This window comes from Anomalospiza imberbis, chromosome 9 (genome assembly GCF_031753505.1).
Source record: "Anomalospiza imberbis isolate Cuckoo-Finch-1a 21T00152 chromosome 9, ASM3175350v1, whole genome shotgun sequence".
Lineage (NCBI taxonomy): Eukaryota > Metazoa > Chordata > Aves > Passeriformes > Viduidae > Anomalospiza > Anomalospiza imberbis.
The window spans coordinates 2,423,810-2,439,628 of record NC_089689.1 but is presented as its reverse complement, the minus strand read 5'-3'; the positions used below and the strand labels follow the sequence as shown (position 1 = coordinate 2,439,628).

The 15,819-nt window shown below is 52.9% G+C and overlaps 1 protein-coding gene across 1 annotated transcript in view; it reads right to left on the bottom strand.

Annotated features, from left to right (window-relative positions):
* Window positions 1-2,307: 2,307 nt before the first annotated feature.
* The window catches only part of LMX1A (LIM homeobox transcription factor 1 alpha), a 42,704-nt gene continuing 29,192 nt past the window's right edge, over window positions 2,308-15,819 (bottom strand). The window contains exons 3-8 of the mRNA XM_068199348.1: window positions 9,889-10,121; window positions 5,047-5,216; window positions 4,824-4,901; window positions 4,652-4,721; window positions 4,344-4,520; window positions 2,308-3,740 (exon numbers count right to left, since the gene is read on the bottom strand). Coding sequence (XP_068055449.1) covers window positions 3,580-3,740; window positions 4,344-4,520; window positions 4,652-4,721; window positions 4,824-4,901; window positions 5,047-5,216; window positions 9,889-10,121 — 889 coding nt within the window. The 3' untranslated portion in view covers window positions 2,308-3,579. The remainder of the gene's footprint in view (window positions 3,741-4,343; window positions 4,521-4,651; window positions 4,722-4,823; window positions 4,902-5,046; window positions 5,217-9,888; window positions 10,122-15,819) is intronic.

Genomic DNA, 15,819 nt, shown 5'->3' with positions numbered 1-15,819 from the left:
AGACCTTGCTCTTTTCTTCCTGCCTTTGACAAGAAGGTATCATCTGTCCTAGGGAGCCACTCCCCAGCTGAGAGTGGGCTCAGACATGGAGCACAGTATGGCAAAGCAGCCCCACAAAAGGACATCCCAGGGGGACAAAGCAAGGGACACCTGACAACCCACCCAGCCTGTCACCTGCCATGCAGTGACTCCATCACCTGCAGAAGATAAGGCCCAGCCAGTTTTGCTTTGGCAGGATCCATCCACACCCTGAAATAAGGAGCAAGAGGATATGAAATCCAGATGACAGGAGGACCCACATCTGCTACTCCATGGCAAGATTGCAAACTGGGCTCATGTTCGGCCTGTGTCAAGCACTGGGCCAACTGGCAGAAGAACAGGTTTAAAACCATGAATTCTCCTGATTTTACTCGACAAAAACCTGCCCTCATCCATAATTTTGATCCTTTCCCAAAATTACATGCTCTTTATAACAATTTTATACATATACCAACATTTGTATCAAGAGACTGTTATTATAGGTTGTCATTACATTTTTGCAAGATTTTAAAAGAAGGCAACCAGTCTGTATGACATGGGGGTTTTTATTTGGGGGAAGCAATTTAGCAAGTGTAAATTGGCAGTTGGGCTGATGAAAAACCAGACTGATGTACCTGAGCATTTTTCAAACAGAAAATAGCTGTAGGTGAGGGAGACAAACCTTTTATCTTTAAAACATTAATAATAAACCCCCAGAAATTTAAACATTATGTTTTAAGAAGTATCCAAGTGAGAGGAATTTTGGAGGCAGTTTTAATAACCATTAAGGGAAACCTATTTTTATGTTGCAAGCCTGGGTGGTGTTAACCCAGCCATTGCCTAGAGCTGATCCTACAAATCATGCTGGTTTCATGGGCCACAGCAGCTCTTCCACACCCCCTCTAATCCAGATCTGCCCTCTTTTCCACATAGCACCAGCCAAGTATTTCTCCAAGACCACCAAGCCTGGTGTTAGAGAAACCTCAAGCTGTAATTTCCCCAAACTGTCCACCACAAGACAAGTCCAGCCCTTTCCCCTGCTGCTGTCTTGAGACAGAGCAAAACCCCAAACCAACCCAGGCACCCAGGCTGTTCTTGGGCTTTTTATTTCACAACTTGGGAAATAAAAATGACAAGTTTTCTTCTTACAGTCACACCATTTTAGATTTTTTTTTTTGCAAGTCGGACTTAGAAAACATTTTCTAGCACAGGAGCTGCAGAGCAAGAACTGATGACGGGCAGGAAGGAGCACACCTTGTCTTGAACAACTCAACTCAGAAAATGAGCTGTGGATCCCCATTTGCTGGCATATTTGTGGAACCTCTCTGTGTCTGGGAGCTGTGGTAAGAGCAATTCCCTTTGGGAAACACCCACCCATACCTTTAAGGCAATCCTAACATGGAGTTGCTCATGGTCCTAACGTGGAGGGCTGGGGTTCATGAAGTGCTACTCCAGGTGAGAGGTTGAAGACGCCCAGCAAGCCCCTCTCTGCCACCTTGGGTGGGAGCCAGAGACAGCTGTCTCGCCTTCCACACCCAGCAATCTCTGTCTGCTGGCCACAGCGGACACTCCAAGGGCCGGTTTAGTCCCAGACCACAGAACATGATGAGGCCCTGGCACAGGTTGCCCAGAGAAGCTGCGGATGCCCCAGTCCTGGAAGTGTTCAAGGCCAGGTTGGATGGGGCTTGCAGCAACCTGGGATGGTGTAAGGTGTCCCTGCCCATGGCAGGGGGCTGGAACTGGATGGTCTTTAAAGTCCCTTCCAACCCACACCGTGATGGGGTCTATGATTCTGTGAATCTCTGATATCGAAAACCCATTAAGCAAAAACTTCTCAGTACACCCTACCCAAGACCTTGTTTCTTTTGGAGATGCCTCAAACCCTTCCCTCTCCCACTCAAGAGAACACAACCACGCAAGAAAACACCAGGCTACTTTTGTTTTCTTTTTTTTTCTTTAACAGAGAATTTTTTTTTTTTGTCTTTTTAATTTCATCTCGGTGCGTGATTTCTGACAGTGCTGTCAGCATCTCCCGCCGGGTCAGCCATCTCCAGACCCTGCTACATTCATTCAGTGTCAGACCGGACGGCGGCGACGAGCCAGTGTTCTGAGCCTCACAGTCACTTGCACGTCTTTTCGGGTTGTCGCTTACATCATTTGTGAACAGCAGCACAAAAGGACACAACGCATGAAAACGAGAGTGGGGATGAGGTGAGGGCCACCTGGAGGCTCGACCCCAAGGAGAACTTCCCCCAGGTTCCCACAGGTCTGGCAGGGATGAAGCCGAGCACAGGGTGGGAAAGGCAGGGCTGTCCCTCCTTTCTGCTTCCCCTGAGGGGTGGGGAATTGGGCTGCAGCGTTTCCCAGTGCCAGGACAGCAGCTCACACCGGCCTAGCACCCAGATTGGAGGATATGGGATGGGGTCGCTGGTGGAGGCAGGCTGGGACCTGCTGGGGAAGGAGAAGGTGATGTGGAGAAGCATGGCTGAACCCAAATGGGCTGGGATGTCCACCAGCTCCAGCACGTCCACCCCACACTGACCTCCTGGATATGTCCAGCAGTGGGGACAGGACCTGGCCTCCACGCTGCCCCCATCAATCTGCTGGCAAAAAGCAGGTTTCTGGACCCAGCTCTGCTCTGTGTTTCTACTGCACCTCGAAACCAGTGGGGCAACCTGAGAACACCGAAAATAACCAACCCCGAAACCCAAACCTGTTGCCTGAAATGAACTGATGTTCCTTCCCTGCCACTGGGCTTTTGCAACCTAAACATAACGTTTATAAAAAGTAAAATTATTTCCTCTTATAACTTAAGTGCATTGAGTATTTCCTTAAATATGGTTCACACTGAAAATAAAGTTACTTTTGCTGTACAGTAAATTTCTGATAGACTTAGAAATAAACTTTTTGTTGATACAATCTGGCAGGTGTGGCCGTGCAGTGCAACACTCCCAGCCACACGGCTCTGCACGCACACACGTGCGTGCCCACACACACACACATCCACACACACAGCCCCCGTCCTCGGGGACAGGGACAATGCTAAGGGTTTCTAGCTTTCTATATTCGCGTGGGAACATCTATCTTAAAAGTCCCTACGTTTAGGCAGCGGGCACTCAAACTGGTTGAGGGAACAGAGGGGAAAAACCCAAACCCTGCAGCGATATTTTCCCCTCGTGTTTCCGCAGAGCGTTGTCAGCTTTTCAGATTTCGAAGCCCAGCTGATGCTGCAGGCTTTCCCCATGAAGATCAGCAGTTTGCTCTTTCTAAAGGTGGGATACAGCGCTGGGATGCTCCTACAGGAGAATCCCCCTCCCCCTGCTGAAACGAGAAATTCGTGTCCCCGTTTGAAATTTGAAAATCCACCAGCCAGCTGCAAAAACCACTCCTGTCCCTAATCCTAGGCTCCTAAGAGAAACATGAAACTATGCAACCCATAACTTAACTCGCTCCTTGGGAATCCCAAGCTACAACACTATTTGACGGCATCCCAGAAGAGCTGCTCCCCTCCCTCCAAACCCCGGGAGCTCTGCGACCCCTCCTGGGGGGACCACGCTGGGCTCAGGAGGTGAAGTAGGAGTTCTGCATGGAGTACAGGTGGTCGATGGGGTTTCCCACTCGTGCCTGGAGTGGCCCTGCATCTGCTGTGCCAAGGAAGCAGTCCCCCAGGTTGCTCAGTGAGGTATCGTCGCTGTCCAGGTCGTGGAAGAGGGGCTCGGCACCTTGGGAAGCAAGGAAGGGACAGGAGGGGTTCAGAGCCTCCACAGTGCCTGGTGCCCCCAGCTTTTGTAGTCATGCCTTAGGATTTTAGCTCTGTGTTTTTCAGATTCTGTACTGCTTTAGTGTGTAACTCTGAACTCCATACAGAGTGTTAGCTACTGTCTTCACATTTTGGTCAGACAAAACAATCCCTCTGGGCCTGAAACTCAAGGTCACCCTACTGCCTCAGGCCCTGAAAAGCATGAACAAAAAGTGAAATGGGGGGGAGCAAACTGGGGGTATCTGACTTCATTACCTCAAGCTGTAATTGGAGGATTAACCCCTAATATGTAAATGGATCAAACTCATAATTGTCTGAAATACTCATGACCATTGTCCATTTTTGGTGTAGCCCCTTGGGGAGCCTTCGTCTGCTCTTCATGTACCTGAAGCCTGAAGGCCCTTCAGTAAATATCTGTTTTATTCTTTTAATTTTGTCTGGCCTTTTTTTTTTTTTTTTGTTAAGCCCTACAAGGCATCAGTAGCACAAGGTATTTAGGGGTGAGGGGACCCCACCACAGCCCAGCATCTCTTTGACGGAAAAGAGAGCATCCGCAGAGCCCTACCGTAGGGGTGCATGTGGTCTCCGGGCATCTGGGGCGGGGTGAGCCCTTGCCGGAAAGGGTCGGAGCCGTAGACACTCTGCTCCATGCCCAGCAGCTGCTGGGGCGGGGGCAGGGTGGTGTAGGGGTTCAGCATCCCCTCCAGCCCCGTGCCGCCACCGCCGCCGCCGTTTGTCTGGGCTGCAAGAGAAGATCGAGATAAGATCAAGGCATCGCCGCAGCCAGGCTGCTGCTTTTTTGGGTGGCTGAGCTCCGCTGCGAAGCGTGGAGAGCGCTAGGAGATGAGGAAACCCAAATTGTGAGGGGGGTACCTGAGCTCAGGCGCTGCGTGTTCTGCTGGTCCTGCTGCTGCTGCTGCTGCCTCCTGGCGAGCTTCTTCATCTGGGAGAGAGGAAAGGGAAAAAAACAGAAGGAAACCATCCCCTGGCCAAAGCCAGGAGGGAGGGAGCCCCAGCAATGGGTGCTGGCAGCCCTTGTACCCACCTTTGCTCGCTGGTTCTGGAACCAGACCTGCACCACACGGACACTCAGCCCTGTCTCTGCCGCCAGCGTCTCCCGCACCTGGGAGAGAAGAGCGACAGCGGCGTCTCCCAGCCCACTCAGCTTTAGGAAGGGGACTTTAGGAAGGGTCAGATCAGCTGGGGCAAGGCCGTGCTCAGCACCCAGGACATCCCCAAGTGCTGGGCATGGGCCTTTCTCCCCATACCTTCCTGCAGGGCTTGGAGGAGACCTCAAACGACGCCTTGAACGCCCTCCGCTGCTGTGTGGTCAGGATGGTCCGTGGCCTCTTGGGCCGTTTGTGATCCTTCCCGTCCTCAGCGCCCTTCCCCGAGGCCTGGCCCAGCTTGCAGATGCTGTCCTCATCATCACTTTTGCCTAAGGATGAAAAAAAAGCAGGTCCTTTACAGAAAACAGGCGGCACACACTGTCTCCAGCATGGTCAAAATTATCTGAGAGATTTAAAACAAGCTGGTGTTGGTGAGGATTTTGTTCTGAGTATGTGTGAGAAGCTGAGGTTTGGGACTGGTTGCCCCATGGCAGCTCAGAGAGTGGGGGAGAGCTACTGCCACTTGAAGTGTGTGACTGCTCAGCCAGCAGATGTGCTTTTGGGTTCTTCTTTTCCCCAGCAGTCTGAGCAGCTGCAATGTGAAACCCTGGGACAGCTGATTTTCCCTCCACCAGAGCCAGATCTCTGCCTGCTTCACAGGAATTTCCAGCCAGGCCACAGCTGGGGACACATCTGGACAGAGACACACAGGTCACATCCAGGTGAGGGGGCAGCAGCTGTCAAAGGCTGCTGTGCCCCTGGGGCTGATCCCCAGCCCAGGTGGAGACAGAGATTGGGTCCCTCTGCCCAGGCAGACCAGGCTGGCAGAGGTCAGGGTGATGGGTGAGCAGGGATGCTCAGAGAGGACAACGTTTTAGCCAAGAATCCCTCACAAACACCTCCTGATCTGCTCTACCATGGAGGACAACTCCCTTCAGAGCACAGACTTTTATTCACACATATAAGGGGCACCTTTCTGCCTGTTATTTCCTTCTTTCTGTGGAGTTTTAAATCTCCCTGGACAGAAACCCAGGGTCTTTCAGCCTTCACCCCTCAGCTACTCACGGAGATGTGCTGCCCCACTGCATTCCCAGGCACTGGGGTGTATCTCCCTGCTGCTCTCCACCACTTTGGGCAGGAACTGCTCCGGGAAAGTGGACAGTGCCTCTTCCCAGCTCTCCTCATTTAGTGCACCTCCCCTGCTGATGACCTTGCTTGCTCAGCCTGTGTGGGAAGGGCTGTGATGCAGGTTTGACAGCATCTTCCCCCTGGCTAGCTATAAATCACTTACAGCCTTTTCCAGAAAGCTCCTTCACTGTTCATCTGGGACTGGATAATGGAGCTCAGGTGCTGGTTGGATACGGATGCGGGCTCTGCAAGGCTGTGCTTGGCCCAAGTCCATCCCAGGGCTGCCAACGCTCTGGGACATGGGGATGTACCAGGGAGTGTGAGCCTGGCTCAGGGTAATACATGGGGAAAACGGGCCAGGTCAAACCCCATGGCAAGAACTAATCATGGATCACACACACCAGGAAAGTTTCAATCCAAGGGCAGCCCAGGTGGGAATGAGGAAAGATGGGAGCAGATCTCCAGGGCGAGGAGAGGCAAAGATCCCAGAGGAGCAGCAAGAATGCTCTCAGGCACCAGCTACCTCTCCTCCCCGCACCAGTGGGCTCTCTCCTGGGTTCCAGCCAATACAGAGACCTTCCCTGATAACGGGCAGGGACAGCTCTTCATGTTGGCAGTCCTCAAACAGCCGGGAGCTGGGTCTGGCCTTGGGAACCAGAGCCTTGCTGCTGCTCCAGCTCCCTTCTTACTCATAGCACACCCATGACATTCCCACACCAACAGGAAGGACAAATTGATGTTTCCTTGCATGTCCCAGCCCGAGGGATGCCACACTGGAGCGGGAACCCCAGCGAGGGGAGGCCCAAGCTGTGGAGCCTCTGATGGCTGATGGGGCTGAGCAGTGGCTCCTGCTGCTGCTGCTGCCTCCTTCCCAGTGCCAGGTCCCTGCTCCGCCAAGCTGCTGGCTTTCCTGAATGCTGAAGGTGTTTCATTTGGATGGAAAGATAAGAGATTTTTACAAATCGTGGGAGAAGGAATGTCAACTGGTGCCTGAAGCCATCTGCACCCAAGCATGAGGTCAGCAGCCCACTCCCCTCCAGTCCAGGAGGGGCAGAGCCCAGCAGGGCAGAGCCACAGGCTCATGGGCTCCATCAGGTCCATGATGCTTAAAACCCACTCCAAGGGGAAAAACCCTCCCAGAGCAGCCTCTCCAAGCCCTCCCCCCGCCAACACCTGCTCCCCAAATCCCTCCCAGTGTCAAAGGGAAAGAAGGAAAAGTGAAGCCGGATTTGGCGGGGTATTACTTTTAATTAACTCTCCCTTTCAAGCCTTTCCCCACTGAGGAGGGGGAGAAATTAATGAGTGTCTGGGGCTGCCCCTGACGTCACCTGGGATGGGGCCGGGGCGATGGATATTGTGCGCCGTGCCCTCGCTCCGACCTGCCGAGCCCACATCCCGCCGCCGGGGCCAGGACATTCCTCGCTCAGGAGGATTTAGGGAGAGGAGAAACGTTAGGACGTTTTTAATTGGAAAGCAGGGTCCTCTTTCAGAGGGGCTTGTTTACTTAGGCTGGGCGGCGGAGGCTCGGGGGAGGCAGTAATTGAAGCGAGGGTTTGGGAGATTACAGACAACATATGGCTCGCTTTTTATCTGCGCTTTCTCATAAAGTGGCCCTTGGTGTGCGGCGGCCGGGGGGAGGGAGGGAGGGAGGCTGGGGGGCTTCAAAGCAGCCAGGGGGGGACAGGGAAGAGGCTGGAGGAGCTCATCACATGCTGCTGGTGAAGGGCATCCACAGGGGAGGGGTGCCGGAGAGGGGACACCACTCTGCATCTCCTGGCACGGCACTGGGGTCTGGGGGGAGGAGAAGCCACCACACACTGAGCATCCCCAGGGGATGCGTACCTGGGCTGGTCTCTGCTGTGTCGTTGTCCCCAGAGCCATGCAATGTCCCAAGACAAAGCTGGTAGCCACCAAAAGCAGACAGGGATGGTGGTGGGGACAAGCTATGGGGTCTGTGGGGAGATGGCAAGGGCCAGGACCCCCCAGTCAGAGGCTGCCAGGCCATGTCAGGGGCTTTGGGTTAGGTTTCTGATCAGCCAAGGGGTTGCCTTGCCCTTTTGACTCCCACACTGGCCCTTCACATCCCTCAGGTCTCAGCTGGAGTTTCCACCAAAATAAGTTTTTCCCCTGGAGGTTTTTGCTAAGCTGAGGCTCTTGGTTTGGCCGGAGCTGCTGGCAGTGGGGCTGGACCACAGGCTGATGAGTCACTGGGGAGGAAAAGCTCCCCAGCCTTTCCCCAAATGCCCTTTTCCCCCACTAGGAACAAGCCCAAACCATTGTGGCTGATTTGCTTTCTCTTCTGCGTGACATCTCTTCATTGGTTCCTATTTTAACCGAAAAGGGTTTGTATATCCCAGAGGAAAAAACAGTAATTCTTCAATCAGTTAAGGACTTTCCCAGGGATAAGGGAAGAGCCAGTGCCAGTGGGCTGGATCCTCCTGCACTCCTGCCTCTCCAGCTCCTCCAGTGCTGGACCATCACTCACCAGCTCCCCCCAGCCACCTCCTCCCATGGACTCACTCTGATTTTTAAACATCACCACTGTCAATTGCAAGGAGGACTTTTTTGTCCTAAGCAAGCAGGGTTGCAGAGCTCACACAGAACCCATGCAGGCAGTGCTGCAAGACAGACGGGTTTTCACTGCAGAGGAGCTCAATACTAAAGAGAAATACAGGCTTTGGGCAATTTTTGCTCTGTATCTATGAAAACCATCCCCATCCCTTCACAAATCTTCTCCCAGTTACAACACTCCAGTGACAGAGAGCACCAGGATTTGTCATGTCCATGCCTCACACTTTAACAACACACTCCTAATCTTGATTTCTACTTTTTTTAAATCCAGTGCCTTGCTCCAGCAGGGAAAAGACAGCCCCACTTGGCCACCCTCACAGCTGCTGGCAGTCTTTTCCAGAGCAGAGAATTTCAAAGGTAAATCCTTTCTCTCCACAAAGCAGACTTTTCCTCAGTGAGGGATTTTAAGGGGAACTAAGAGACTGATGAGGAGCAGGGCTCTGTGGGGTTGGTGTTATCCTGAGGATTTTGGATAGCAGATCATCAGATCATTTCCACCCTCCCAGTCCCCAGCGCTGGGCTTTCTTACTAAATTTGTCTTCCTGGGAAACATTCGGGTTTAATTTGCATTGACTGCAGATACATATTTTAATGCTGGTCTGATGCTCTGGTCAACCTAACCCGGTGGTGACACCCTGGCTGGAGCAGGATGCTGGCCCCCTGCCCACTTCCAGACACAGTGCCACCTCTCCTGCAGCCCCCTTCGGCTCTACAGTGTCCCCACAGTGTCCCCATGACGGGTCAGCAGGCTGGTTCTGGCCATCAGCTGCCTTGGAAGCTGTTGGGGACACAAGGTTTGCGGACTCCCTGCTGCCAGCTCATGTTTCAGCTCCGTGCCTCAGTTTCCCCTTGTTATTAAAAGGGGTGACTACAGCAGAAGCAGCTCACTTCTTGTTCTCAGTCTTTCCAGAGCCCCAGGCAGGGACACTGAGGCACAGGGGAGGTACAAAGGTTTAGCCCGAGGTAGTCGGTGGCCAGCTCTTCCTCCCACATCTGGGGAAGCTGCACAGCCCTTGGGTGGCGCGCTGGTGCTCCGCACAGGCCAGGAGCACAAACCCCTACAAAAATGAGCCTTATGAGCTGGGATGGTCCACAGAGCGTCCTCCAGCCCTGCAGCCCCCCACTGCTGAGCTCGCTGCTCAAGCCCTCACCACCGAGGTGGCTGGAGGATCTCACAGAGCTTATCCCCTCAGACCAAAGGGCAGAAGCTCAGGACAGCGAGCCCAAACCTCACCTCCAGACCCCTCAGGGGCCTCAGAGCGGGACCAGCCAGGGAGACGCCGGGCGCGGGCGGCCCCTTACCAGAATCCGACAGAGCCGGGCTCACCAAGCTCAGCAGCTCCCGCTCCTTCTCGTAGTCGCCCTTACAGAGGAGCTGCCCCTCCTTCAGCACGAACTCGTCGCCCTTCTGCAGGCGCCGCTCGCAGACGCAGCAGCAGAAGCAGTGCAGGTGGTAGACGCTCTTCTGGGCGCGCATCACCAGCTCGCTGGGCGCGATGGCCTCCAGGCAGCCCGTGCATTTCACCGCGAACAGCCTGCGGGACAAGCGAGAGGACAGCCCGCCGTGACACCCCGCGCGTGCTGGGACAAGGGATGGGGCAGCCACGGCGGGGAGATCAGCACAGCGGCGCTGTGTCACCCCCTTGGTGCACGGAGGGGCTGGGGACAGCGGTGACGGGGGACGTGCTCTCAGTGCTGCGCCATCATCCGGTGCCAGTGGGGGGGATGCTGCTTTCAGGCCAACTTTAGCAGTTTTGGGGCTCACCAGGTGCTTACCATGAATGTGGTCGAGTGATGAAGAACCCGACACCCAGATGCTCCAGGTGAAAACAAACCCAACAGCCCAGGTTCCACCACCACAAGACAGCACCAGTTCCACACGGGTTCTATCAACTCCAACTCAACTTGTCACCTCCCTCCAGCTCATGCCTAGACCCAAGGAGATGTTGGGAGACAGCAGTGGGGTCAGGGAGCTCATCTGTGCCTCTCCACAAGCACCTGCAGAAAGTATCCCCACCCTCCCTCACTCACAAATCACCCTCTGGGCTCTGGCCTGGGTCACGTCATCCCCACTTGCACAGGAATGGACACACAGGAATGTCTACTATATCATAAAAATCAGGAATTTCGTAATTAAGATCATATAATAAAAATATCATAAAAATCAGAAACACATCAGGAATGTCTACAATATCATAAAAATCTCCAAGACAGCAAATCTGGAGTTAAGGCCAGTGCCAGACTGAAGACTCGACATGTCAAAAGGAAAAGGAAAAGCTCAGCTTGTTCCTTGACATTGATGTGACAGCGTTTGAGGCATCCCTAATTAAACCATTCCCAGGTTTCAAGACTCTGGCTCTAGACTTAAAAGCAAATAATAATAACAACAGCAGTAACACTTTAGGTTGGAACAGAGCTTTCCTTTCTCCCAGTTTAAATGTCCTTACTGGGAACGATCAGTGATTTACAGCTGGGGGAAACTGAGGGGAGAAGAGCAAAGGTGGCAGCATCAGCGTTGGCTTCAGAGGACTTGGAGGCACCTGGAATTAACCTTAGGGCCAGATATTTTCAGCAAATGGGATGACCAACAGAGATGTTCGAAGGTATCAAACCAGGACATCTTTGCCACACCCAGATATTTGAGTTCTTGGCTTGGACATCACATAGAAAAAAACCCACTGTTTACCCAGTCTTGTCCGAAATATCTGTGGGAACTGGACGTTATTATTCCCCTGTCTTGGTGACTTTGGCCCAGAAAGAGAAGTCAAAAGTCAGCACACATCCTGCAGAGGTTACCTCCGAGCTTTCAACCCCTTCTTTTTTTTTTTTTTTTACCATTAAAAAACCCCACATAGGAAATGTGCTGAATCAGCCCCGTTCTGACAAGCAGAGGACCAGATATATGCAAAACCCTCATGGGAAAACCATCAGAAAATGGGGATTGTTTGAAACAGTGCCTTCTCCCTGCCAGCTTTTCCCCAAACAGTGCTGGCAAGCACAAGGGTCTGGTGCAACACTCTCCCCATGCCAGCCAAATCCGGGCACATTCAGCAAAACGTGGCATTCCCAAAGAAATAGGAAAGGGGTGTTATAAAGCTTTTACAAAACACAATCATCACCACAGAAAGTGGGAAATCATCAAATAAAATGTAAAGGTTAGCGAGTTCATAATTGCCATGAGTAGCTTTTCTTTTTCTACATTCGGCTTTAATTCCCCGAGTTTACCTACAACTGCCTGTCCCTAAGATATATTTCCAACATCCTAATGACTGCCCTGGGAAGAGAGGGACGTGCATTCCCTTGAAAGCATCCCTTCCAAAGGGCCATTTTTCTCTTGTTCCAGCTCAAACATACACTGGCTTGTGTTAATATTTCTGTAGTTGCTTCATCTTTAATTATGTCTCTTTTATGTCAAAGTGGAGGCTATTTGTATTCGTCTGGCAACACATTCTCATCCTGTTTAAATGATGTTTAAGCCCTACCTGTTGGGATTACCAACTGCTCTCGGTAATAAAATATTGATAAGATATTACGTTACTGCCATCTAATCTCCAGGAATAAATGTGCCCAAAATTTGTTTCCCAGGCACTTATTAGAGAGCCACAAACCTTTGCCAACCAGGCACAGCAGCACCACCCCAAAAGTGGATGTTTCCAAGCCCAAAGCGTGCTGCACAGCAGGAAGGTGTGAGATTTAGGTAAATGGCTGCCTGATATCAGACAATTAAAGCCATTCCTAGGTCGCTGAATAAACGACTTTATTTCCAAAGCAGCTCCCACTGAGGGATGCCGTTCAGTCCAGGTGTCTTTCACTGCCCAGGGCAGGACTCCCCCATCCCTGGGCAATGTGAGCTGCAGAGAAATCCCCATAAAACCTCTTCCACAGTATGAAACCAAAAAGAGCTCCTTATAAACAGACAATAAACTGAGACCTCAGGCACTAAAAGGTCACAGGCAAAAAAAGCACGATCTGGCAGAGGTAGTAATGAAGAGAGAGCAAAGGGTCTTGTTGGTGTCTCAACTCCCTTGAGATCAGGCTGTACCCTTGAGACCCAGACTCTAGCAATTAATTTAACATTTTAGCCTTTAATTTTAGCCATTATTTTAACATTTAGCCAGGCTGGAGTGAGACACACCAGCCTGGATCCAGAGAGGTTTTCCTCCACCTCCAGGACCTTCAGCTCCATGCCCTGCTCTCTCCTGCTTCACTTATGGCATTTTAGGGATGCTTTAGTTCTCAGTAGGGCTTTTTCCCCCTTCATAACCTGTGGTTCCAAAGTTAAGTCAGGCCTGACTGGCAGCACTGGGTTTGTTTAGCCAGGTGGGAAGCTGGCCAGAGCACCAGACAGGGAGATTGGGATGCTTGGTGGAGAACCAGGCTGCCACCAGCAGCTCAGTAAACACCTCACTGAAGCACTGACAGTGAGTATTTGTAAATAAAACTAACACGCTCAACTTAGGAGGAACTGGAACAAAAAGATAGTGGTGTGAGCAATTTTTATCACCACACATCTAGCCTTTTGTGTCTGATCTTAAAAATATTCCTATTCTTGTTTTGATTAATTTGCTTTTTTTTTTTTTTTTTTTTATTTTTGAAGTTTAGGTCTCTTTTGAAATGAAAACCTACAGTTTTGAAGCCAAAAGGGACTGCTGGTGGCTTTCAAGAAAATCTTGTATTATATTGTATTCATCTAGCAACACATTCTCAATCCTGTTTTGAAACAAAATATTTGGGCATTTCCAAAAGCGCAACATTTCTGGCGGCATTAGGCATAATCCCCCAGGATGCAGCCCCTCTTCTCCATGCCATTCCTCTTTCCCAACAAAGCATCCCAGACCCCTCCTTTGGGGTTTCCCAGCCACACAGCATCACCAAAACCTACAAATACCGACACACGGCCAAAGCCACCTCTGGGATGCTGCATCCCGTGTCCCCTCCCGATGGCCGGGGTGCAGCGTGGGCAGCCCCGTTTCCCAGCAGAGCCACCAGCGCCTCTTTCCCCCTTTCTGTGGAGGTGACGGGCTGAAAGGGGCCGTGATTGACGGGCGCTTCCAGGCTGCTGTCTGTCTGCGTGCCTCGCATACAAACGCGGCCCCGCGGAGCCTCCCGGGACGGGGACGCCGATATTAAATCGTGACGGACAAATCTCAATCGCCGCGCCGAGCCTTGGCTTGGGGCGGCAGGGAAGGTGAGGCAGCTCTGCTTCCCTCCCTGCCTGCACCAGGGATGTGGTGACAGGGGCAGGGTCAGCGTTGGTGACCCTGCATTGGCACCATCCGCAGGGATGTGGGGTTTTCCAACACACCTGTGCAGAGACCTGCCCGACTCACCCCACGCTGTGATCACGGCTCAGGAGAAGCCGGAGAGGGTCCTGACCAACCCGTCAGGAGGTACTGGGAGCTCCAGCCCGGCCACTCAGAGCCATGGCCAGGTGATGAATCCCACCAAGGCCACGATCCTGGCGTGGGGAAGAGCCAAGGGCCACGCACAACCCAAGGGGTGTGGGAGAAGGCTGGCGGTGAGGCCAGCAATGAGCCACAGGGAGTGAGGACACTGGATTGAGTTGTCTTGGTCATCTTCTCACCCACTGCCACTTGCTGGAAGGAGGGACATCAGCACCGGGTCCTCGAGAGGCTGGCAGTGGAAAAATGCCACTTGCTGTCAACCCTGCACCCGTGGCTTGGGAATGAGCCGCTGCCCTGCTGCTGCTGGGCTCACGTCACCCTGTCCCTGCTCCGGTCCTCACGGAGCCAAAGGAGGAGGCAGAGGGCATGGACCGTGGCCAAGCAGGAAGGGGGATGGTGACAGTGAGGGTATCTCCCAGCTGCAGCCATGGGGCACGCTGTGGATCCTTGGCCCTGGCAGGAGGGGTGCTGACACCTTGGGAGTGACTTGGAAAGAGCTGAGTCCATCTCAGCGCTGTGGAGAGCAGGATGGCACATCCTGGGGATGGGAAGCACAATCCAGAGGGCAGCTCCACACCAATGAGCACCTCCAAACCCACACCATGTCTCCAGGCTCCCAAACTGATGGAGGAAAATGCCTGCAGTCGCCCTCACTTCCCTCCCTGTGCACCCCAAGCCCTCAGGGAGCTCTCTGGTGGGACAGAGAAGGGATGTTTTCCCCGGGGCTCTTCTCCTGACCCTTCCCCGTCTCCCAGCTCCCTCCCCCCCGAGGCGGACAAGTGTTCGCTTTACTGCCTGGCAACGGGGCCGGGGCTAAGCTTGCTAAAATATGAGTGTTTTTTGGCTGGAGTACCAGAAGGCTGCAGTCCTACAGAGAGAAAAAAATTGAGCACTCCATGCCATGGCTCCAGAAAGGGGGAGAATTAGGTTTCACACCGAGCAGGCTGGACCATGGCATTCTTTAGTTAATGCTTAACAAACGCCCAAACAAAAGCAGCCAACTTCGCTGCATGTTTGTAAAATGTATTCTCAGCAGATTCAGGTTTATTGGAGAATTCACTCGCTCTGCAGCAAGTGGCGTTTTCCTTTTTTTTTTTTCTCCTTTAATTTCCCTTCTCCTCCCTGCCCCCAGCTCAAGCCCTTCTCACTCCCGCTGCCTGAATGCATCTTCCAGCACTTGGAGGGGACATGGCAACTGAGCTGAAGTGGGCTTATTTCACCCCAGGGGCTGATGTGAGCTCACCTCCATGGCCCTGGGGTGCAAGTTCTCCCCAGGGTTCAGCTGAGCTGCTGCTGCCAACAGGGAACAGGGAGCCCAAAAAGGCAAGATTTGGCCTCTGGCAGATTCACCCCTGAGCACTTGGCTGGTGGCTGTGTGCTTCCTCCGAGCAACGAAAGGAGGAGAAGCCTGAGAGTCCTATTTTTGGCCTTTCTTCACCTAACCCAGCTCTCTCAGGGTCCTAACCCAGTGGTTCTACCCCATCCAGCACCCCACTGTGCCAGGCATTCTCGGAGAGCCCATCATGGCAGAAGATGCCAGGCACAGCTTGCTCTCAAAGGCAGAGCCAGTACTGGGTGTGGAGGAGGGGGCAGCCTCATCCAGGGACCCAGAGGCTTTGAAGAGGTTAAATTATGGGGTACATGCATGGGTGCTCTGCAGGAGCATCCCTGAAGGAGCTCCTGCTCTGATGCAAGTGCCTGAGCGGGTCCCATGTCCCCCCAGGGCCTGGTCCCACGGCAGAGGACACCAGTGATGAGGGACACGCTGGGGAGCTGGTGGCAGAGAGGAAAGGGGGGCAGCAGAGCAGAGGGGGCTGATGCTGGGCTG